The following is a 25,465-nucleotide window of genomic DNA, read 5'->3' on the forward strand; positions in this document are numbered from 1 at the left end:
AGGCGATGTGCTGTAGCTGCAGGATGTGGGAGCTGGGCAGGCGATGTGCTGCAGGATCTGGGTGTTGGGCAGACGATGTGCTGTAGCTGTATGATGTGGGAGCTGGGCAGGTGATGTGCTCTAGCTGCAGGATGTGGGAGCTGGGCATGCGATGTGCTGCAGCTTCAGGATGTGGGAGCTGGGCAGGTGATGTGCTGTAGCTGCAGGATGTGGGAGCTGGGCAGGCGATGTGCTGCAGCTGCAGGATGTGGGAGCTGGGCAGATGATGTGCTGTAGCTGCAGGATGTGGGAGCTGGGCAGGCGATGTGCTGCAGGATCTGGGTGTTGGGCAGACGATGTGCTGTAGCTGTATGATGTGGGAGCTGGGCAGGTGATGTGCTCTAGCTGCAGGATGTGGGAGCTGGGCATGCGATGTGCTGCAGCTTCAGGATGTGGGAGCTGGGCAGGTGATGTGCTGTAGCTGCAGGATGTGGGAGCTGGGCAGGCGATGTGCTGCAGCTGCAGGATGTGGGAGCTGGGCAGGTGATGTGCTCTAGCTGCAGGATGTGGGAGCTGGGCAGGCAATGTGCTGTAGCTGTATGATGTGGGAGCTGGGCAGACGAAGTGTTGTTCCTGCAGGATGTGGGAGCTGGGCAGGCGATGTGCTGCAGCTGCAGGATGTGGGAGCTTGGCAGGTGATGTGCTCTAGCTGCAGGATGTGGGAGCTGGGCAGGCAATGTGCTGTAGCTGTATGATGTGGGAGCTGGGCAGACGAAGTGTTGTTCCTGCAGGATGTGGGAGCTGGGCAGGCGATGTGCTGTTGCTGCAGGATGTGGGAGCTGGGCAAGCGATGTGCTGTAGCTGCAGGATGTGGGAGCTGGGCAGGTGATGTGCTGTAGCTGCAGTATGTGGGCACTGGGCAGGCGATGTGCTGTAGCTGTAGGTTGTGGGAGCTGGGCAGGCGATGTGCCGCAGCTGCAGGATGTGGCCGCTGGGCAGGCGATGTGCTGTAGCTGCAGGATGTGGGAGCTGGGCAAGCGATGGGCTGTAGCTGCAGGATGTGGGAGCTGGGCAGGTGATGTGCTGTAGCTGCAGTATGTGGGCACTGGGCAGGCGATGTGCTGTAGCTGTAGGTTGTGGGAGCTGGGCAGGCGATGTGCCGCAGCTGCAGGATGTGGCCGCTGGGCAGGCGAAGTATTGTAGCTGTATGATGTGGCCACTGGGCAGGCGATGTGCTGTAGCTGCAGGATGTGGGAGCTGGGCAGGCAATGTGCTGTAGCTGTATGATGTGGGAGCCGGGCAAGCAATGTGCTGTAGCTGCAGGATGTGTGAGCTGGGCAGGCGAAGTATTGTAGCTGTATGATGTGGGCACTGGGCAGGCGATGTGCTGTAGCTGTATGATGTGGGCACTGGGCAGGCGATGTGCTGTAGCTGTATGATGTGGGCACTGGGCAGGCGATGTGCTGTCGCTGTGTGATGTGGGAGCTGGGCAGGCGATGTGCTGTAGCTGCAGGATGTGGGAGCTGGGCAGGCGATGTGCTGTAGCTGCAGGTGTGGGAGCTGGGCAGATGATGTGCTGTAGCTGCAGGATGTGGGAGCTGGGCAGGCGATGTGCTGCAGCTGCAGGATGTGGGAGCTGGGCAGACGATGTGCTGTAGCTGCAGGATGTGGGAGCTGGGCAGGCGATGTGCTCTAGCTGCAGGATGTAGGAGCTGGTCAGGCGATGTGCTGTAGCTGCAGGATGTGGGAGCTGGGCAAGCGATCGACTGCAGCTGCAGGATGTGGCCACTGGGCAGGCAATCGGCTGCAGCTGCAGGATGTGGGAGCTGGGCAGGCGATGTGCTGTAGCTGCAGTATGTGGGAGTTGGGCAGGCGATGTGCTGTAGCTGCAGTATGTGGGAGTTGGGCAGGCGATGTGCTGTAGCTGCAGTATGTGGGAGCAGGGCAGGCGATGTGCTGCAGCTGTATGATGTGGGAGCTGGGCAAGCGATGTGCTGTAGCTGCAGTATGTGGGAGTTGGGCAGGCGATGTGCTGTAGCTGCAGGATGTGGGAGTTGGGCAGGCGATGTGCTGCAGCTGTATGATGTGGGAGCTGGGCAAGCGATGTGCTGCAGCTGCAGGATGTGGGAGCAGGGCAGGCGATGTGCTGTAGCTGCAGGATGTGGGAGCAGGGCAGGTGATGTGCTGTAGCTGCAGGATATGGGAGCTGGGCAGACGATGTGCTGTAGCTGTGGGATGTGGGAGCTGGGCAGGTGATGTGCTGTAGCTGTGGGATGTGGGAGCTGGGCATGCGATATGCTGCAGCTGCAGGATGTGGGAGCTGGGCAGGCAATGTGCTCTAGCTGCAGGATGTGGGAGCTGGGCATGCGATGTGCTGCAGCTGTATAATGTGGGAGCTGGGCAGGCAATGTGCTGTAGCTGCAGGATGTGGGAGCAGGGCAGGCGATGTGCCGCAGCTGCAGGATGTGGGAGCTGGGCAGGCGATGTGCTGTAGCTGCAGGATGTGGGAGCTGGGCAGGCGATGTGCTGCAGGATCTGGGTGTTGGGCAGACGATGTGCTGTAGCTGTATGATGTGGGAGCTGGGCAGGTGATGTGCTCTAGCTGCAGGATGTGGGAGCTGGGCATGCGATGTGCTGCAGCTGCAGGATGTGGGAGCTGGGCAGGTGATGTGCTGTAGCTGCAGGATGTGGGAGCTGGGCAGGCGATGTGCTGCAGCTGCAGGATGTGGGAGCTGGGCAGGTGATGTGCTGTAGCTGCAGGATGTGGGAGCTGGGCAGGCGATGTGCTGCAGGATCTGGGTGTTGGGCAGACGATGTGCTGTAGCTGTATGATGTGGGTGCTGGGCAGGTGATGTGCTCTAGCTGCAGGATGTGGGAGCTGGGCATGCGATGTGCTGCAGCTGCAGGATGTGGGAGCTGGGCAGGTGATGTGCTGTAGCTGCAGGATGTGGGAGCTGGGCAGGTGATGTGCTCTAGCTGCAGGATGTGGGAGCTGGGCAGGCAATGTGCTGTAGCTGTATGATGTGGGAGCTGGGCAGACGAAGTGTTGTTGCTGCAGGATGTGGGAGCTGGGCAGGCGATGTGCTGTTGCTGCAGGATGTGGGAGCTGGGCAGGCAATGTGCCGCAGCTGCAGGATGTGGCCGCTGGGCAGGCGATGTGCTGTAGCTGCAGGATGTGGGAGCTGGGCAAGCGATGTGCTGTAGCTGCAGGATGTGGGAGCTGGGCAGGTGATGTGCTGTAGCTGTATGATGTGGGAGCCGGGCAAGCGATGTGCTGTAGCTGCAGGATGTGTGAGCTGGGCAGGCGATGTGCTGTAGCTGCAGGATGTGTGAGCTGGGCAGGCGAAGTATTGTAGCTGTATGATGTGGGAGCTGGGCAGGCGATGTGCTGTAGCTGCAGGTGTGGGAGCTGGGCGGGCAATGTGCCACATACTGCAGCTACAGCACATCGCCTGCCCAGCTCCCACATCCTGCAGCTACAGCACATCGCATGCCCAGCTCCCACATCCTGCAGCTAGAGCACATCACCTGCCCAGCTCCCACATCCTGCAGCTGCAGCACATCACATGCCCAGCTCCCACATCCTGCAGCTAGAGCACATTGCCTGCCCAGCTCCCACATCCTGCAGCTGCAGCACATCGCATGCCCAGCTCCCACATCCCACAGCTACAGCACATCACCTGCCCAGCTCCCACATCCCACAGCTACAGCACATCGTCTGCCCAACACCCTGCAGCACATCGCCTGCCCAGCTCTCACATTCTGCAGCTACAGCACATCGCATGCCCAGCTCCCACATCCTGCAGCTAGAGCACATCACCTGCCCAGCTCCCACATCCTGCAGCTGCAGCACATCACCTGCCCAGCTCCCACATCCTGCAGCTACAGCACATCGCATGCCCAGCTCCCACATCCTGCAGCTAGAGCACATCACCTGCCCAGCTCCCACATCCTGCAGCTGCAGCACATCACATGCCCAGCTCCCACATCCTGCAGCTAGAGCACATTGCCTGCCCAGCTCCCACATCCTGCAGCTGCAGCACATCGCATGCCCAGCTCCCACATCCCACAGCTACAGCACATCACCTGCCCAGCTCCCACATCCCACAGCTACAGCACATCGTCTGCCCAACACCCTGCAGCACATCGCCTGCCCAGCTCTCACATTCTGCAGCTACAGCACATCGCACGCCCAGCTCCCACATCCTGCAGCTACAGCACATCACTTTCCCAGCTCCCACATCATACAGCTACAGCACATCACCTGCCCAGCTCCCACATCCTGCAGCTGCAGCCGATCGCCTGCCCAGCGGCCACATCCTGCAGCTGCAGTTGATCGCCTGCCCTGCTCCCACATCCTGCAGCTGCAGCACATCGCTTGCCCTGCTCTCACATCATACAGCTGCAGCACATCGCCTGCCCAGCTCCCACATCATACAGCTACAGCACATCGCCTGCCCAGCTCCCACATCCTGCAGCTACAGCACATCGCCTGCCCAGCTCCCACATCCTGCAGCTACAGCACATCGCCTGCCCAGCTCCCACATCCTGCAGCTACAGCACTTCGCCTGCCCAGCTCCCTCATCCTGCAGCTGCAGTCGATCGCCTGCCCAGCTCCCACATCCTGCAGCTACAGCACATCGCCTGCCCAGCTCCCACATCCTACAGCTGGAGCACATTGCCTGCCCAGCTCCCACATCCTGCAGCACATCGCCTGCCCAGCTCCCACATCCTGCAGCTACAGCACATCGCCTGCCCAGCTCCCACATCCTGCAGCTGCAGCACATCGCCCGCCCAGCTCCCACATCACACAGCTACAGCACATCTTCTGCCCAGCTCCCACATCCTGCAGCTACAGCATATCACCTGCTCTGCTCCCACATCATACAGCTACAGCACATCGTCTGCCCAGCTCCCACATCCTGCAGCTACAGCACATCACCTGCTCTGCTCCCACATCATACAGCTACAGCACATCGTCTGCCCAGCTCCCACATCCTGCAGCTACAGCACATCGTCTGCCCAGCTCCCACATCCTGCAGCTACAGCACTTCGCCTGCCCAGCCAACTCTACTTAGTTAATTACTTTATTCTAGTTTTGCAATCTTTTTTCAAATTTAGCACAGATTTTCTACCAGCCAATCAGGTTACAGCTTTCCTGTGACATCCCCGATACTTACCGTTCCGATACGCCGCCCAAGATTGTTACCTGGAGACTAGGCCGTGAATCTCTGGGAGGCCAGGGAAGAGATTGCTGGACCTTTGGCTTTGATTTTTATGTCATCATTGGCTACAGGAATAGTGCCAGAGGACTGGAGGATAGCAAATGTGGTCCCTTTGTTCAAAAAGGGGAGCAGAGACAACCCCGGCAACTATAGACCGGTGAGCCTCACGTCTGTAGTGGGTAAAGTCTTGGAGGGGATTATAAGAGACAAGATTTATAATCATCTAGATAGGAATAATATGATCAGGGATAGTCAGCATGGCTTTGTGAAGGGTAGGTCATGCCTCACAAACCTTATTGAGTTCTTTGAGAAGGTGACTGAACAGGTAGATGAGGGTAGAGCAGTTGATGTGGTGTATATGGATTTCAGCAAAGCGTTTGATAAGGTTCCCCACGGTAGGCTATTGCAGAAAATACGGAGGCTGGGGATTGAGGGTGATTTAGAGACGTGGATCAGAAATTGGCTAGCTGAAAGAAGACAGAGGGTGGTGGTTGATGGGAAATGTTCAGAATGGAGTTCAGTCACAAGTGGAGTACCACAAGGATCTGTTCTGGGGCCGTTGCTGTTTGTCATTTTTATCAATGACCTAGAGGAAGGCGCAGAAGGGTGGGTGAGTAAATTTGGGTTACAGAGGGATATAGATAAGCTGTAGAGCTGGGCTGAGAGGTGGCAAATGGAGTTTAATGTAGAGAAGTGTGAGGTGATTCACTTTGGAAGGAATAACAGGAATGCGGAATATTTGGCTAATGGTAAAGTTCTTGACAGTGTGGATGAGCAGAGGGATCTAGGTGTCCATGTACATAGATCCCTGAAAGTTGCCACCCAGGTTGATAGGGTTGTGAAGAAGGCCTATGGAGTGTTGGCCTTTATTGGTAGAGGGATTGAGTTCCGGAGTCAGGTCATGTTGCAGCTGTACAGAACTCTGGTTCGGCCGCATTTGGAGTATTGCGTACAGTTCTGGTCACCGCATTATAGGAAGGACGTGGAGGCTTTGGAGCGGGTGCAGAGGAGATTTACCAGGATGTTGCCTGGTATGGAGGGAAAATCTTATGAGGAAAGGCTGATGGACTTGAGGTTGTTTTCATTGGAGAGAAGGTTGAGAGGAGACTTAATAGAGGCATACAAAATGACCAGGGGGTTAGATAGGGTGGACAGTGAGAGCCTTCTCCCGCGGATGGAAATGGCTGGCACGAGGGGACATAACTTTAAACTGAGGGGTAATAGATATAGGACAGAGGTCAGAGGTAGGTTCTTTACGCAAAGTAGTGAGGCCGTGGAATGCCCTACCTGCAACAGTAGTGAACTCGCCAACATTGAGGGCATTTAAAAGTTTATTGGATAAACATATGGATGATAATGGCATAGTGTAGGTTAGATGGCTTTTGTTTCGGTGCAACATCGTGGGCCGAAGGGCCTGTACTGCGCTGTATTGTTCTATGTTCTAATCACCAAGTTACAGTTACTACAGGCCGGTGAGTCTTACTTCAGTGGTAGGGAAATTACTGGAGAGAATTCTTCGAGACAGGATCTACTCCCATTTGGAAGCAAATGGACGTATTAGTGAGAGGCAGCACGGTTTTGTGAAGGGGAGGTCGTGTCTCACTAACTTGATAGAGTTTTTCGAGGAGGTCACTAAGATGATTGATGCAGGTAGGGCAGTAGATGTTGTCTATATGGACTTCAGTAAGGCCTTTGACAAGGTCCCTCATGGTACACTAGTACAAAAGGTGAAGTCACACGGGATCAGGGGTGAGCTGGCAAGGTGGATACAGAACTGGCTAGGCCATAGAAGGCCGAGAGTAGCAATGGAGGGATGCTTTTCTAATTGGAGGGCTGTGACCAGTGGTGTTCCACAGGGATCAGTGCTGGGACCTTTGCTCTTTGTAGTATATATAAATGATTTGGAGGAAAATGTAACTGGTCTGATTAGTAAGTTTGCAGACGACACAAAGGTTGGTGGAATTGCGGATAGCGATGAGGACTGTCAGAGGATACAGCAGGATTTAGATTGTCTGGAGACTTGGGCGGAGAGATGGCAGATGGAGTTTAATCCGGACAAATGTGAGGTAATGCATTTTGGAAGGTCTAATGCAGGTAGGGAATATACAGTGAATGGTAGAACCCTCAAGAGTATTGAAAGTCAAAGAGATCTAGGAGTACAGGTCCACAGGTCATTGAAAGGGGCAACACAGGTGGAGAAGGTAGTCAAGAAGGCATACGGCATGCTTGCCTTCATTGGCCGGGGCATTGAGTATAAGAATTGGCAAGTCATGTTGCAGCTGTATAGAACCTTAGTTAGGCCACACTTGGAGTATAGTGTTCAATTCTGGTCGCCACACTACCAGAAGGATGTGGAGGCTTTAGAGAGGGTGCAGAAGAGATTTACCAGAATGTTGCCTGGTATGGAGGGCATTAGCTATGAGGAGCGATTGAATAAACTCGGTTTGTTCTCACTGGAACGAAGGAGGTTGAGGGGAGACCTGATAGAGGTATACAAAATTATGAGGGGCATAGACAGAGTGGATAGTCAGAGGCTTTTCCCCAGGGTAGAGGGGTCAATTATTAAGGTGAGAGGGGCAAGGTTTAGAGTAGATGTACGGGGCAAGTTTTTTTTACACAGAGGGTAGTGGGTGCCTGGAACTCGCTACCGGAGGAGGTGGTGGAAGCAGGGACGATAGTGACATTTAAGGGGCATCTTGACAAATACATGAATAGGATGGGAATAGAGGGATACGGACCCAGGAAGTGTAGAAGATTGTAGTTTAGTCGGGCAGCATGGTCGGCACGGGCTTGGAGGGCCGAAGGGCCTGTTCCTGTGCTGTACATTTCTTTGTTCTTTGTTCTTTATTTACTCACCGCTCCGAAATAGTTAGCTGAGCACTTTGTAAACTCCCAGCTCCCTGCATGCTCTTTGAGGACAGGTGGGAAATGAAAAGAGCACCTGCCTCCCTCCTCACCGAACTCTCTCAGTCACAAAACTCCCACTTTAGCACTCTAATGCAACCCAAAGTCAGCACTCCAGTGAAAACCAGTGGAATATGGAGCGAGGTTCTGCGCCGAGTTAACACAACCTCCTCGTACGTGAGGAGAGTCTGATACCATTTAAGGTGGTGCACAGGGTGCACATGACGCGAGTCGGGATGAATGGATTATTTCCGGGGTTAGAAGGTCGGTGTGAGCAGTGTGGGAGGGGGCTGGTGAACCCCGCCCATATGTTCTGGGTGTCTGAGAGACTGGAGGGGTTTTGGAGGGGGATTTAAGGCTCTGTTGGAGATACTGGGGTTTGGGGTAGTGCCGTATCCTTGGGGGCGATATTTGGGGTGTCAGAATGCTGGAGCTGTTGGGGGGGGGGGGGGGGAATTTGTGTGTGTAGGGGTGGGTGTGTGTGTGTGTGTGTGTGTGTGTGTGTAGGGGTGTGTAGGGGTGGGGGTGTGTAGGGGTGGGTGGGGGGTGTAGGGGTGGGGGTGTGTAGGGGTGGGTGGGGGGTGTAGGGGTGGGGGTGTGTAGGGGTGGGGGGGGGTGTAGGGGTGGGGGTGTGTGGGGGTGTGTAGGGGTGGTGGGGGTGTGTAGGGGTGGGGGGGGTGTAGGGGTAGGGGGGGTGTAGGGGTGGGGGGGTGTGTAGGGGTGGGGGGGGTGTAGGGGTGTGTGTGTGTGTAGGGGTGGGGGGGGGTGTAGGGTTGGGGGGTGGGTGTATGTGTTGGGAAGGAGGACGATGTGGTGGCCTCGCCTCCTCGATTGCCAGGCTAAGGGATATGCCGGACTGGCAGTCGGCAGCACCGCCAGTGGCGGTAACGAGGATGGGGACGTACGGGGATTTCTGAGACTGGAGATTAATTTTGCCCCAAGGGGGTTTGAGGAAGTGTTTTGTGAGCGATAGTATCGTATCCATGTTTAAGGAACTGTTTGTCATGGGGGTGGGGAGGAGAGAGGGAGAAAAAGGGGCAACATTTTTACATTAATGGTCTGTACGGATATTCTTTGTAACAGAATTAAAATATTGTGGAAGCAGAGACTTTCAATATTTTAAGGCAGAGGTAGCTGGATTCTTGATAAACACGAGGGTGGAAGGTTATCAGGGGTCGGCAGGGTTGTGGAGCTGAGGCTATAATCACACCAGCCATGATCTTATTGAACACCGTGGGTTGATGGGCTGATTCATATGTTGATACAGAATTGATTAATGAAGATTCATTACTGTGGAATTCATGAATAAGCATTATGATAAAATAAAAATTCTACACAATTAATCTGCACTGCTGCCCGGGAACAATTAACATGAAACAGAACATTTACAGACTGATTTCTTAATAATTTGTGATAGTTCCTGATTAAAACACTCACCAGTTTATATAATGTGTCTGAATCTTTAGACTCAGTTTGAGTTGTTTTTGAAAGTTCTCTCAGGAATATTGAAATTTGTGTGCAGAAACCCAGGTCCTCTGACCCCGGAGGTCCTTTCCCAACACCAGTGAATTCCACTCTGTAACCATATTTATTTCCAATGTTCAAAGACCTGAATGTGAGACAGAAAGTTTCAATGAAACGCTGCAACAAACACAACTTCTCATTTCAATTTGTTAAAGTTTAACTTCCAACTTCACAATAACAGTTTTTACAAGTCAAACCAAACCTTCATTTTTGTAAAGCTTGGCTGGAGGGAATCCCTCGCTGATGGAGGTCCTGTACCCTCCGCGACTGTCGCCTCACCCGCCGACCCACTGCCCACCCCCCCGACCCACTGCCCATCTCCCCCCCCGACCCACTGCCCATCTCCCCCCCGACCCACTGCCCATCTCCCCCCCTGACCCACTGCCCATCTCCCCCCCGACCCACTGCCCATCTCCCCCCCCTGACCCACTGCCCATCTCCCCCCCGACCCACTGCCCATCTCCCCCACCGACCCACTGCCCATCCCCCCGACCCACTGCCCATCTCCCCGACCCACTGCCCATCCCCCCGACCCACTGCCCATCTCCCCCACCGACCCACTGCTCATCCCCCCGACCCACTGCTCATCTCTCCCCGACCCACTGCCCATCTCCCCCCCGACCCACTGCCCATCTCCCCCCGACCCACTGCCCATCCCCCCGACCCACTGCCCATCTCCCCCCGACCCACTGCCCATCCCCCCGACCCACTGCCCATCTCCCCCCGACCCACTGCCCATCTCCCCCCGACCCACTGCCCATCTCCCCCCGACCCACTGCTCATCTCTCCCCGACCCACTGCCCATCTCCCCCCGACCCACTGCCCATCTCTCCCCGACCCACTGCCCATCTCCCCCCGACCCACTGCTCATCTCCCCCCCGACCCACTGCCCATCTCCCCCCGACCCACTGCCCATCTCCCCCCCCGACCCACTGCCCACCCCCTCCGACCCACTGCCCCCCCCGACCCACAGTCCATCTCCCCGACCCACTGCCCATCCCCCCCGACCCACAGTCCATCTCCCCGACCCACTGCCCACCCCCCCGACCCACTGTCCATCCCCCCCGACCCACTGCCCATCTCCCCCGACCCACTGCCCATCTCCCCCCCGACCCACTGCCCATCTCCCCCGACCCACTGCCCACCCCCCGACCCACTGCCCACCCCCCCGACCCACTGCCCACCCCCCCGACCCACTGCCCACCCCCCCGACCCACTGCCCATCCCCCCGACCCACTGCCCACCCCCCGACCCACTGCCCATCTCCCCGACCCACTGCCCATCCCCCCGACCCACTGCCCATCCCCCCGACCCACTGCCCATCTCCCCGACCCACTGCCCATCTCCCCCGACCCACTGCCCATCCCCCCCGACCCACTGCCCATCCCCCCCGACCCACTGCCCATCCCCCCCGACCCACTGCCCATCCCCCCCGACCCACTGCCCATCCCCCCGACCCACTGCCCATCTCCCCCGACCCACTGCCCACCCCCCCGACCCACTGCCCACCCCCCCCGACCCACTGCCCATCCCCCCGACCCACTGCCCATCCCCCCCGACCCACTGCCCATCTCCCCGACCCACTGCCCATCCCCCCCGACCCACTGCCCATCTCCCCCCCACTGACCTCAGCGAACTACCCGCCTTGCGCCGGCGGTGCGAAGCAGAACCACCATTTGCATGGATTTAAATATGATTGATGGGCTGGAGGCCAGAATCCGCCCCCCCGCCCCCCCATCCCGACCCCCGTCTTGCGCCAACCCTCAAGGCCGGGAGTTACGCGGGACGATTTGATGCCGTATTCACAAGCTGGGCCCAGCTGTCATGGCCGTTCAGGGGGAGCAAGGAGGTAAACAAACTTTTCAGGCTTGTTAGGGGGTGTCTGCCTGGGCCTTTCAGAGTAGCAGGGAACAAATTGGTGGCAGGTGCCTGGACTCAGGGTGTCCCCCCCCCCTCGGGATCGGGGTCCCCCCCTCGGGATCGGGGTCCCCCCCTCGGGACCGGGGACCCCCCTCGGGATCGGGGTGGCCGGGCTCAGTCTCCATTGCTGCATAAATTAATTTCCCCCCCCCAGGCTCCTGCTGTTCACACTGCTGACTGTATCCTGGATATGCGGAGTGCTTCTGGTCACGTGCCTCGCCACCCAGCCCGTCCCTCTGGACACCCCCAGACCCCAGCAGCATCATCAAGGGGATGGGTGTGGCCAGCCTCAATCACCGGCCTACCAGGCATTGCCGCTCCTCAGGAGCTCAACCCCACAGCCGAGGAAGCAGAGGAACAGCAGAGCTCATCCCACATGCAGCACGCCCATTTGAACCCTCCCTGGTGACAGCCCTCTCTGAGTAAAAGCCTCACCAGTGACTATTAGCTAACCCACCGCTGAGAATAAGGAGCTGTCCCCAAGCTCTGCCTGTCCACTGCACCCGTGATCTCGTCCATCCCACCCCTGGCCAGGAAACCTGACCAGCTCCCTGTCACAATCTGTGTATAAAACCAGGCTCCAAATCACACTGCAGCTAAGGTCGCAGCAAACACACACATCCCTCCCTCACCCTTGTTTGTAGGACCAGCTCTTACCCTCAGGCTCTGAGCATGAAGACAATAGGCTGAACAATGTGAGCATCTCCACCACAACCCTCCTGGCAGGATAACTCGAGGCCAATCCAGTGAGGAGACCCAGACTAGGAGAAATAGGGCAGGGGTCACAGAACCTATCACCTCACATCAAGGTGAAAATAATAAGTAAAAGATATGACTGGAAAATATGATGACAGGGGGCATAAAGACTGACACTAAGTGTTTCTATAGATATGTGAAGAGAAAGAGATTAGTAAAGAGAAATGTGGGCTCCATACAGACAGAAACAGGGGAATGCATAATAAGGGACAAAGAAATGGCTGAGCAATTGAACACATACTTTCATTCTGTCTTCACAAATGAGGACACAAATCTGATACCAGAAATGTTGGAGAATGAAAGGTTTAGTGAGAGGGAAGAACTGAGGGAGATCAATATTAGTAGAGAAATTTTGCTGGGAAAATTGATGGGATTGAAGGCGGATACATCCCCAGGGCCTGAGAATCTGCATCCCAGAGTGTTTAAGGAGGTGGCTCTGGAAGTAGTGGATGCATTGGTGGTCATCTTCCGGGATTCTATAGACTCTGGAACTGTCCCTGCAGATTGGAGGGTAGCTCACGTCACTCCGATATTCAAAAAGGGAGATAGGGAGAAAGCAGGGAATTATAGACCAGTAAGCCTAATATCGGTAGTGGGGAAAATTCTTGAATCCATTATCAAAGACTTTATCGCGGAACATTTGGAAAGCAGCGGCAGGATCAGTCAGAGTCAGCATGGATTTATGAACGGAAAATCATGCTTGACAAATCTGTTGGAATTCTTTGAAGAGGTAACCAGTACAGTCGACAAGGGGGAGCCAGTCGATTTGGACTTTCAGGAGGTGTTTGACAAAGTCCTGCATAAGAGATTATTGTGCAAAATTAAAGCGCATGGGGTTGGGGGAAATGTATTGAGGTGGATAGAAAACTGGTTGGTGTAGCGCACAATGACTTACGAGAGAGACGAGTAGCGATGAAGTCGATGAGGCTTTATTAAGCGTGACTTGTTCCCAGCAGTTCAGCAACAGAATGGAGCTGCGGGGAGAAGCACGGGTTCTTATACTCCGCCTTCAGGGCGGAGCCAGGGGTCAACAGCCAACCAGGATCCGGGATCTGTCAGCCAATAGCATCACGGCTTCACAGTCCCACATGACCCCTAATACATACCACCACATTCACCCCTTGTTAAAAATGAACCCGGCGGGGTGGTGGTTCGCATGGTGGTAGGGGTTTACAAGGCTGGTCCTGGGAGGAAAACTTAGGGCATGTCATTACAATTTTAGCCCTACACTGGGCTATGTACAAGGTTTGTGAACTATTTACAATATTCGTAAGAGAAAAGAACATTTTCGTTACAGTCCCAACAACATTCTTGATGTCACACCGATGCCACGAGTCGAGCGGGCGGTCTGGTCTTCCTCGTCGATCGCCTCAGCCCCGGTGGTGGTGCAGGTGCTTGTTCCCGCGTTGTCGTCTCCGGGAGCGTTTCGTTGTTTGTTTCTGTTTCACTCCTGGTCGGACACGGAAGGAGGACCGATCCTCCCGGGAAGGGGGCGGTCGCGGGGTGCGCTGGTGGCAGGGAGGGGATGATCGGTGTCGGGGGGGTGTGTGTGTTGCCGGCGGGCGCCAGGTCTCGCAGGGAGACCGTGTCCTGTCGGCCGTCGGGGTACGCCACGTAGGCGTACTGCGGGTTCGCGTGGAGGAGGTGAACTTTCTCGACCAACAGGTCCGACTTGTGCGCCCGCACATGTTTTCGGGGCAAGATGGGTCCTGGGGCCGCCAGCCAGGTCGGCAGCGACGTTCCGGAGGAGGACTTCCTGGGGAAGACAAGGAGGCGCTCATGAGGCGTTTGGTTAGTGGTGGTACACAGCAGCGACTGGATGGAGTGGAGAGCCTCCTGACCTCCTGCCACCGGGAAACTGGGAGATCCCTGGACCGTAGGGCCAGTAGGACGGTTTTCCAGACCGTGCCGTTCTCCCTCTCTACTTGCCCGTTGCCCCGGGGGTTGTAGCTGGTCGTCCTGCTCGAGGCTATACCCTTGCTGAGCAGGAACTGACGCAGCTCGTCACTCATGAAGGAGGACCCCCTGTCGCTATGGATATATGCGGGGCAACCGAACAGTGTGAATATGGTGCTAAGGGCTTTGATGACTGTGGCCGCTGTCATGTCGGGGCAGGGGATGGCGAAGGGGAAACGGGAGTACTCGTCCACCACGTTCAGGAAGTATGTGTTGCGGTCGGTGGAGGGGAGGGGCCCTTTGAAATCCAAACTGAGGCGTTCAATGGGGCGGGAAGCCTTGATCAGGTGCGCTCTATCCGCCCTGAAAAAGTGCGGTTTGCACTCTGCGCAGATGTGGCAGTTCCTGGTGACTGTACGAACCTCCTCCACAGAGTAGGGGAGGTTGCGGGACTTTATAAAATGGTAGAACCGAGTGACCCCCGGGTGGCAGAGGTCCTCGTGGAGGGCTTGGAGACGGTCTATTTGTGCGTTGGCACGTGTGCCGCGGGATAGGGCATCGGACGGCTCGTTCAGCTTTCCGGGACGGTACAAGATCTCGTAGTTGAAGGTGGAGAGCTCGATCCTCCACCTTAAGATCTTGTCATTTTTAATTTTGCCCCGCGGTGCATTATCGAACATGAAGGCTACCGACCGTTGGTCAGTGAGGAGAGTGAATCTCCTGCCGGCCAGGTAATGCCTCCAGTGTCGCACGGCTTCCACTATGGCTTGGGCTTCCTTTTCCACTGAGGAGTGGCGGATTTCTGAGGAGTGGAGGGTTCGGGAGAAAAAGGCCACGGGTCTGCCCGCTTGGTTAAGGGTGGCCGCCAGAGCGACGTCGGATACGTCGCTCTCGACCTGGAAGGGGAGGGACTCGTCGATAGCGCGCATCGTGGCCTTAGCGATATCCGCTTTGATGCGGCTGAAGGCCTGGCGAGCCTCTGTCGACAGGGGGAAGGTAGTGGTCTGTATTAGCGGGCGGGTCTTGTCTGCATACTGGGGGACCCACTGGGCGTAATATGAAAAGAACCCCAGGCAACGTTTCAGGGCTTTGGAGCAGTGGGGGAGGGGAAATTCCATAAGGGGGCGCATGCGTTCGGGGTCGGGGCCTATTATCCCATTGCGCACTACGTATCCCAGAATGGCCAGCTGGTTTGTGCTAAAAACGCACTTTTCCTCGTCGTATGTGAGGTTCAAGGCGTTTGCGGTCTGGAGGAATTTTTGGAGGTTGGCGTCGTGGTCCTGCTGATCGTGGCCGCAGATGGTTACGTTGTCGAGATACGGGAACGTGGCCTGCAACCCGTGTTGGTCAACCATTCGGTCCATCTCCCATTGGAAGACCGAGACCCCGTTCGTGACGCCAAATGGGACCCTTAGGAAGTGGTATAGACGCCCGTCTGCCTCGAAGGCTGTGTACTTGCGGTCACTTGGGCGGATGGGGAGCTGGTGGTAGGCGGACTTGAGGTCCACGGTGGAGAAAACCTTATATTGGGCAATCCGATTTACCATGTCGGATATGCGGGGGAGAGGGTACGCATCCAGCTGTGTGTACCTGTTGAAGGTCTGGCTATAGTCTATGACCATCCTTTGCTTCTCCCCGTTCTCCAGGGACTATTGCTGGCCTGGATTATACCGAATAAATATCCGGTCCTGGGCGTTGTACGGTCTGCTCCTAGTGGCGACGGGTTTGCAATCCGGGGTGAGGTTTGCAAACAAGGACGGCGGTTCAACTTTGAGAGTTGCGAGGCCGCAGATAGTGAGTGGGGGTATTGGGCCGCCGAATTGAAACGTTAGGCTCTGCAGGTTGCACTGGAAATCTAATCCCAGTAATGTGGGCGCGCAGAGTTGGGGAAGGACGTAGAGCCTGTAGTTTTTAAACTCCCTCCCTTGCACCGTTAGGTTCGCGATGCAGAACCCTTTGATCTCTACAGAGTGGGATCCTGCAGCTAGGGAAATCTTTTGCGTACTTGGATGGATGGTCAAAAAACAGCATCTTACCGTGTCGGGGTGGATGAAACTTTCGGTGCTCCCGGAGTCGATCAGGCATGGTGTCTCGTGTCCGTTGATCAGCACCGTTGTTGTCGTCGTCTGGAGCATCCGGGGCCGTGATTGATCCAGCGTCACCGAGGCCAGTCGTGGTCGTAGTGTCTCGGCGTCTTCTTCGGACCCCGTGGAGCCGTCGATGCTGGGGTCCTTTGTTGTCAACCAAGATGGCGGCGTCCATGAATCGCACGCGGCCGGGGGTGGACAAAATGGCCGCCCCCATGGATCGCACGTGGTCGGGGGTGGACAAAATGGCCGCCCCATGCATCGCACGTGACTGGGGAGTCACAAGATGGCGGCCATCCTCCGCTCGTGGTGGCCGGGACCCAAAATGGCGGCGCCCGCGGGTTGCACATGGGGCGCTGGGGGGGGGGGGGGGTTTGGGGAACGTTTGGGATGTGCTGGGCTCGTTCTTCTCCGGGGATCGCGGCGACCCCCCGGGACCGGCACACAGCCGCGAAATGGCCCGTTTTGCCGCAGCTCTTGCAAATAGCTGCGCGGGCCGGGCAGCGCTGCCGGGGGTGTTTCGCTTGCCCGCAGAAATAGCAGCGGGCCCCCCCGGGATGATCCGGCGCTTTAACCGCGCAAGCCTGTGAGGGAGGGAGGGGGGGGGATTGACGCGACGGGGGTCCACGGAGCCCAAGGGGCTGCCGCGCGGTCGGGGCCGTAGGCGCGGGCGTTTTGCGAGGCCACATCTAGGGAGGCCCGTGCCTCTGAGAGTCCTAGCGACTCTTTTTCTAAAAGTCTTTGGCGGATTTGGGGAGAGTTCATACCTGCCACAAACGCATCGCGAATTAACATGTCCGTGTGTTTAATCGCGTTCACCGGCGGGCAGCTGCAGCCCCGTCCCAAAATTAGCAGCGCGGCGTAGAATTCCTCTAACGATTCTCCGGGACTTTGCCGTCTCGTTGCGAGTTGGTAGCGTGCGTAGACCTGGTTCACGGGGCGAACGTAGATGCTCTTCAGTGCTGCGAGCGCCGTCGGGAAATCCTCTGTGTCTTCTATGAGAGGGTAAATTTCCGGACTTACCCTTGAGTGTAGGACCTGCAGTTTCTGGTCTTCTGTGATCCGGCCGGGGGCCGTTCGGAGGTAGCCTTCGAAACAAGCTTGCCAGTGTTTAAAGACTGCTGCCGAGTTCACTGCGTGGGGGCTGATCCGCAGGCATTCCGGGGCGATCCGGAGCTCCATAGTCCTTTAAGCACGCTTAATAAATTGTAGCGCACAATGACTTACGAGAGAGACGAGTAGAGATGAAGTCGATGAGGCTTTATTAAGCGTGACTTGTTCCCAGCAGTTCAGCAACAGAATGGAGCTGCGGGAAGAAGCACGGGTTCTTATACTCCGCCTTCAGGGCGGAGCCAGGGGTCAACAGCCAACCAGGACCCGGGATCTGTCAGCCAATAGCATCACGGCTTCACAGTCCCACATGACCCCTAATACATACCACCACAATTGGCAGAGAGGAAACAGGGGTTAATGGGTCCTTTTCAAATTGGCAGGCAGTAACCAGTGGGGTACCACAGGGATCTGTGCTGGGACCCCAGCTATTCACAATATATATTAATGATTTGGATGAGGGGAAAAAAATATAGCATCTCAAAGTTTGCAGATGACACCAAGTTGGGTGGGAGAGTGAATTGTGACAAGGATGCAGAGATCTTACAGCATCTTACAGCAAGATCTGGACAGGTTGGGCGAGAGGGCAACTCAATGGCAGATGCAGTATAATTTGGATAAGTGTGAGTTTATTTACTTTGGAAGCAAAAACTACCTGAATGGTTGTAAATTGGGAGAGGGGAGTGTGCAGCGGGTCCTGGGTGTCCTTGTGCACCAGTCGCTGAAGGTAAGCATGCAGGTGCAGCAGGCGGTAAAGAAGGCTAATGGTATGTTGGCCTTCATTGCGAGCGATTTCGAGTACAGAAGCAGGGATAATTGCCCACTCTCCTAGCCTGTCCAAGTCCTTCTGCAGCCCGCCTGCTTCCTCAATATAAGTGATCTTTACGACAATCGACTGGTTTCATGGCCATCATTAGGTTTTTAATTCCAGCTATTTTATCGTGTTTAAATTACACCATCTGCTGTGGTAGAACCCGGGTCCCTGATCATTATCCTGGGTCTCTGGATTTCTAGTCCAGTGACAACATCACAACTCCACCGCTTCCCCATAAACAGCACAGTGGGTGTACCTATACTGCACGGGCTGCAACGGTTAAAGAAGGCAGCTCACCACCTCCTTTACAAGGGAAATTAGGGACAGGCCTCCCAGCGAAGCCCACATCGCATAAAAAATGAATTTTAACAAAATTAATAGCTCCATCACTGATGAACAGTGGCAGCCGTGTGTACCATCTACAAGATTCACTGCAGTAACTGACCAAGGTTCCTTAGACAGCACCTTCCAAACCCACGACCACCACCATGTTGAAGGACAAGAGCAGCGGATATGTGGGAACCCCACCACCTGGAGGTTCCCACCGAGCTGCGCAGTCACCATTCCTTCACTGTCGCTGAGTCAAAATCCTGGAATTCCCTCCCTAACTGTGGTTGTACACCTTAGGGACTGCAAAAGTTCAAGAAGGTAGCTCACCACCACCTTCTCAAGGGCAACTAGAGATGAGCAATAAATGTTGGGCCTAGCCAGCGAAACCCACATCCCAAAAATGACAATGCCACCCTCAGCAAGGGTGGTATTGTCCATTGTGGAGAATTGAGGAAGGCTGGCTGTCCTTAGTTGTGCTCATGGGTGTAGGATGCAGGGAGTCTCGAATGAAAAATGAAATGAAATGAAATGAAAATCGCTTATTGTCACAAGTAGGCTTCAAATGAAGTTACTGTGAAAAGTCCCTAGTCGCCACATTCCGGCACCTGTTCGGGGAGGCTGGTATGGGAATCGAACCGTGCTGCTGGCCTGCCTTGGTCTGCTTTCAAAGCCAGCGATTTAGCCCTGTGCTAAACAGCCCTCTATCACATGTGTTTATGCTGGAAAGAAGATCTGAAGCCCTCGGTCCATCAAAGGGTCAGGTGTGAAAGGGGACGTGCACATGGTTTTCCAGCTGAAGTGAATGGGGGCTAGCAAGATCTGGTGCTGGAGGTGGAGGGCTGAGTACTGAATGGAGCTTTGCATTTACAGTAGAAATGACAACAATGAAAGATCTACCACTCGTGGTAGGATGGTTAACCTGGAATTCCTTACTAGCTATGTGCTGGGAGCCCTGGAGCTCCAGCGCAAGTGAGGAGGAAGATAAGACCATAAGACATTGGAGCAGAATTAGGCCACTCGGCCCATCGAGTCTGCTCCGCAATTCAATCATGGCTGATATTTTCTCATCCCCATTCTCCAGCCTTCTCCCCATAACCCCTGATCCTCTTATTAATCAAGAACCTATCTATCTCTGTCTTAAAGACACTCAGTGATTTGGCCTCCACAGCCTTCTGCGGCAAAGAGTTCCACAGATTCACCACCCTCTGGCTGAAGAAATTCCTCCTCATCTGTTTTAAATGATCGTCCCTTTAGTCTGAGATTGTGTCCTCAGGTCACAGAGAGGCTGGCATCTCTGAGGAAGGTTAACAGCCCACTGGCAGAAGCAAGACAGGTGGAGGGATAAAAGAATGTTAGGGCATCTTATCCCTCACAAAGACTTTGGTGATGCAACAATCACTGAGCCACTTATAACGGGCCGCATATCATGGACAACTGACTCTGTGATATGACTAATAGTACTGACTGATTGAAAACAAATATTGTTTAGATGAGCCATCCATCAGAGCCAGCTGGGAACATGACCAGCCTCGATGAACACCAGAGCAGGCGCCAATAGCAGATACTCACAACACACCCTCTCCCAGCACCAGCACAATGCAGACACTGGGCAACAATCTGTCAGTTCAGTTGGTGATACATAGCGGCGAGGGCACATGTCGATCGTTTGAACGGACATGAAGGCAGGGCCCAGGCGGAATGTGAGCACTGCGTTGACCCTTAGCTATGAGTGCACAGCTTCATTCTTTGAGAGTGGCAATTCTCATGGAGAGACAGCCCCAGGGACTGAATAAGGGGTTCCAGGGGTTAAGGTTGGATCTGCAAGACTTCAAACAGGCAATGACCTCAGCGTGTTACTGCCAGTGTGGGAGAAGGGCACGGTAGCACGGAGGCCCAGACACACCTTGTAATGGTGATGAGCTTCCTGTTGTATGTGTGGGCTCCTCTCAAGGTGGCCCAGACAAGGGCAGCAGCTCCTTTGCCTCTCTGCCAGTCACTGTGCCATCCTTAATGTCTGTGCCCACTCGGGAGCATCCAGTCATGTCGTTGAGAACATCCTCTCAGGCGCAGCTTACACAGGCCCTGCCTGCCAGAGGACAGCTACCAAGGTCATCCACACCAACAGGACAGCACAGGGGGAGGCAGTGCTGTAGTGGTATTGTCGCTAGGCTAGTAATCCGGAGGCCCAGGGTAATGTTCTGGGGACCTGGATTCAAATGCCACCACGGCAGATGGTGAAATTTGAATTCAATAAAACTCTGGAATTAAAAGTCTAATGATCACGCTTCCGGTTGCGGCAGGGATGAGCTAGCCGCACGTTTCAGCGGCTCCAGCTCCGACGGAACTTCGGGCTCTTTTAAGAGCCCCAACGGGGACTTTGACGGCCGAAAAACCCGGTGCGAGGCGCAAGGGAAGGGAGTCCCCCCCGAACGACGGAGGGAAAAACCGGCGGCGGCGGCTGCAGCCCGAAGAATCTGCAACCAGAAGGTCAGAGGGAGTGGAACAAAATGGCGGCGGAGAAACCACAGGTGACATGGGGGCCTGAGCAGGACGAGGTGGTGAGACGGTGCGTGGACCTGCTGAAGAAGGAGGTAATGACCCCGTTGTTACAGGCAATTGAGGGGCTTAAGGAGACTTTAAAGACCCAGGAGACGGAACTTCGCGTGGTGGAGCAGAAGGTGTCAGGTATTGAGGACGAGGTCCTGGGCCTGGCGGTCAAGACTCAGACGCACGAGGCACTTCATAAAAAGTGTGCTGACAGGATTGAGGCCCTTGAAAATGGAGCGCGAAGGAAGAACCTTAGCATACTAGGTCTCCCGGAGGGTGTGGAAGGAGTGGACTGTAGAGCGTACGCAAGTAAGAAGCTGAGCTCACTGATGGGTGCTGAGGCCCCTGCGGGCCCCATGGAGGTGGAGTGGGCAAATCGGATCCCGGCGAGAAGACCAAAAGCGGGAGAACCACCGAGCGCGATAATCGTGCGATTCTACCGCCTTAAGGACAGAGAAGAGGTCCTGAGATGGGCTAAAAAGGTGCGGAGTAGCAGATGGGAGAATGCGGTGGTAAGGATCTACCAGGATTGGAGTGCGGAGGTGGCGAGAAGGAGGGCGAGCTTCAACCGAGCCAAAGAGGTTTTGCACAAAAGGAAGGTGAAGTTTGGGATGCTGCAGCCGGCAAGACTATGGGTCACGCATCAGGAGAGACACTATTATTTTGAGACGGCGGAGGAAGCATGGTCCTTCATCAATGAAGAGAAACTGGACCGGAACTGAGGGACTGATGCTGCAGGGAACTGTTATTGTTGTTATTATTGTTTTTGTTAATGGGATGGTGAAAGTTAATCGAGAAGTAAACAGGGAAGGGGGGGGACACTGGGGAAATGTGGGCGCCGGTGAGGGGGGAGAGGCTGGTCATAGTCGGAGAATGGGGAAGGAGAGGGGGAGGGGAAAGGGAGCTGCGCCATAAGAGGCGGGTCAGGTAAAGGGATGTTCCCGCGCCAGAAAGAATAAGGCGGGAAAACAGGCGCAAGGCGGATGGGAGTTCCCTCACACCGGGGGGGTCGAGGAGCGAGCAGGAGTAGCCGGGGTCAGTTGAAGTCAGCTGACTTACGGAAGTGATATGGGGGGAGCAATCAAGCTCGATAGGGATCTAGCGGGGGGACAACTGGGTTGCTGCTGCGGAAATCCAAAAGGAAATGGCTAAAGAGAGGGTGGTCGGGGGCGGAATGCGACGCTGGGGGAGCGAGCGGGAGCGCGGAGGCGGGATATGGGACTGGCCTAGAGAAGGTAATGGCTAGTTGACACGGGAGGGGGGGCAGGTAGCCCCCCAGTGAGGCTGATCACGTGGAACGTGAGAGGCCTGAATGGACCGATAAAAAGGGCCCGAGCGCTCGCGCATTTGAAAGGACTAAGGGCAGCCGTGGTTATGCTCCAAGAGACGCACCTAAAGGTGGCGGACCAAGTTAGGCTAAGGAAAGGATGGGTGGGACAGGTGTTCCACTCAGGACTGGACGCAAAGACCAGAGGGGTGGCCATTTTGGTGGGGAAACGGGTAGCATTTGAAGCAAAGAACATCGTAGCAGATAGTGGAGGTAGATATGTAATGGTGAGTGGTAGGCTGGAGGGAATGGAGGTTAATGTGTATGCCCCAAATTGGGACGATGCGGGGTTCATGAGACGGATGCTGGGGCGTATTCCGGACCTGGAGGCAGGAAATTTGATTTTAGGAGGGGACTTCAATACGGTGCTGGACCCGGGGCTAGATAGATCCAGCTCAAGGACTGGAAGAAGGCTGGCAGCGGCCAAGGTACTTAAGGGGTTTATGGACCAAATGGGGGGAGTGGATCCATGGCGATTTCTTAGACCCAGGGCTAGGGAGTATTCCTTCTTCTCCCACGTCCATAAAGTGTACTCCCGGATAGATTTTTTTGTTTTAGGAAGGTCGCTGATCTCTAGGGTGGAAGAAGCTGAGTATTCAGCCATAGCGGTTTCGGATCATGCCCCACATTGGGTGGACCTGGAAGTAGGAGAGGACAGGGAGCAGAGAACACTCTGGCGATTAGATGTGGGACTGATGGCGGATGAGGGAGTGTGTGCAAGAGTGAGGGGGTGTATCGAGAGATACCTGGAGGTCAATGACGACGGCGAGGTCCCTGTGGGAGTGGTCTGGGAAGCACTAAAAGCGGTGGTCAGAGGAGAGCTGATTTCTATTGGGGCCCACAAAAGGAAAACAGAGGCCAAGGAAAGGGATAGACTACTGGGGGAGATTTTAAGGGTGGACAGGGAATTTGCAGAGACCCCGGAAGAGGAGCTGTACAGGGAGAGGAGACGACTCCAGGCCGAGTTTGACCTTCTGACCACCAGAAAGGCGGAGGTACTGTGGAGGAAGGCACAGGGGAGGAGGTATGAATATGGGGAAAAGGCTAGTCGCCTGTTGGCGCACCAACTGCGAAGGAGGGCAGCAGCGAGGGAGATAGGAGGAATTAGGGGTGAAAGGGGAGACACTGTGCGAAGGGCAGGAAAGATAAATGAGGTGTTTAAGACCTTTTATGAAGAACTGTATAGGTCTCAGCCCCCTGAGGGAGAGGAGGGGATGCGGCAGTTCCTGGACCAGTTGAGGTTCCCGAAAGTGGAGGAGCAGGCGGTGGCAGGCCTGGGGGCGCCGATTGAGGTGGACGAGGTTATTAAGGGACTGGGAAGCATGCAAGCAGGGAAGGCCCCGGGGCCGGACGGGTTCCCGGTGGAATTCTACAGAAAATATGTGGACTTGTTGGCCCCGTTGTTGGCGAGGACGTTCAATGAGGCCAGGAAAGGGGGGACTCTACCCCCGACAATGTCGGAGGCCACGATATCGCTAATTTTGAAGAGGGACAAAGATCCGATGCAGTGTGGGTCCTATAGACCTATTTCACTATTGAATGTGGACGCCAAACTGCTAGCAAAGGTGCTGGCATCGAGGATAGAGGACTGTGTCCCGGGGGTGGTGCACGAAGACCAGACAGGGTTCGTAAAAGGGAGACAACTGAATGTTAACGTGCGACTGCTATTAGGGGTGATAATGATGCCCTCAGTGGAGGGGGAGGCAGAGATAGTGGCGGCAATGGACGCAGAGAAGGCATTTGATAGGGTGGAGTGGGAGTATTTATGGGAAGTGTTAAGGAGGTTTGGGTTTGGGAACGGATTTATTCGCTGGGTTAGACTACTTTATGGGGCACCAACGGCAAGCGTAGTTACAGGTCGACATAGATCGGAGTATTTCCGATTATATAGGGGAACAAGACAGGGATGCCCGCTGTCTCCATTGTGTTTGCGCTGGCAATTGAACCTCTGGCCATGGCGCTGAGAGACTCCAGGAAATGGAGAGGGGTGACTAGAGGGGGAGAAGAACACAGAGTCTCGTTATATGCGGATGACCTATTGCTATACGTGTCGGACCCAGCGGGGGGGATGATAGAGGTTATGCAAATCTTGAGGAGGTTCGGGGAATTTTCGGGGTATAGGTTAAACATGGGGAAGAGTGAATTATATGTGATACATCCAGGGGACCAGAGTAGAGAGATAGAAGGTTTACCGCTAAGGAAAGTGGAAAGAAACTTCCGATACTTGGGGATTCAGATCGCTAGGAGCTGGGGAACCTTGCACAGACTTAATCTGACACGGCTGGTAGAACAAATGGAGGAGGACTTTAAGAGGTGGGACATGCAGCCTTTATCGCTGGCGGGCAGGGTGCAAGCAATTAAGATGATGGTCCTCCCGAGGTTCTTATTTGTATTTCAATGTCTCCCTATTTTAATCACCAGGACCTTTTTTAATAAAATAGATAGGAGCATTACGAGCTTTGTGTGGGCAGGAAAGTTCCGAGAGCAAGGAGGGGGTTCCTTCAGCGCAGTAGGGACAGAGGAGGACTGGCACTACCGAACTTGGGAGATTATTATTGGGCCGCCAATGTGGCAATGATACGTAGATGGATGATGGAGGGTGAGGGAGCGGCGTGGAAAAGGCTGGAGAGAAGGTCCTGTAAAGGGACGAGTCTAGAGGCGCTGGTGACGGCGCCGCTACTGTTCTCACCGAAAAAGTACACCACGAACCCGGTGATGGCGGCAACACTGAACATATGGGGACAGTGGAGGCGACAGAGAGGGGTGCGGGGAGCCCTGGTGGGGTCCCCTATCAGGAACAACCATAGGTTCGCCCCAGGAAGAATGGATGGAGGATTTCAGAGCTGGTACCAGTTGGGAATTAGGAAGGTGGGAGATTTATTCATAGATGGGACTTTTGCGAGCTTGGGAGCACTGGAGGAAAAGTATAAGATACCCCGGGGGAATTTCTTGAGATATATGCAGGTGAGGGCGTTTACTAGACAACAGGTGAGGGAATTTCCACGGCTCCCGACACAGGGGATACAGGACAGGGTGCTTTCAGGGG

At 55.2% G+C, this 25,465-nt stretch overlaps 1 protein-coding gene across 2 annotated transcripts in view; it reads right to left on the reverse strand.

Annotated features, from left to right (window-relative positions):
* Nucleotides 1–25,465, reverse strand: part of henmt1 (HEN methyltransferase 1) — a 143,927-nt gene that overhangs the window by 12,089 nt on the left and 106,373 nt on the right. For both annotated transcript variants that reach the window (XM_072510273.1, XM_072510274.1), the window contains one exon: nt 9,546–9,717. In XM_072510273.1, the coding sequence (XP_072366374.1) occupies nt 9,546–9,717 (172 nt within the window). The remainder of the gene's footprint in view (nt 1–9,545; nt 9,718–25,465) is intronic.

Source organism: Scyliorhinus torazame, chromosome 7 (assembly GCF_047496885.1).
Source record: "Scyliorhinus torazame isolate Kashiwa2021f chromosome 7, sScyTor2.1, whole genome shotgun sequence".
NCBI lineage: Eukaryota > Metazoa > Chordata > Chondrichthyes > Carcharhiniformes > Scyliorhinidae > Scyliorhinus > Scyliorhinus torazame.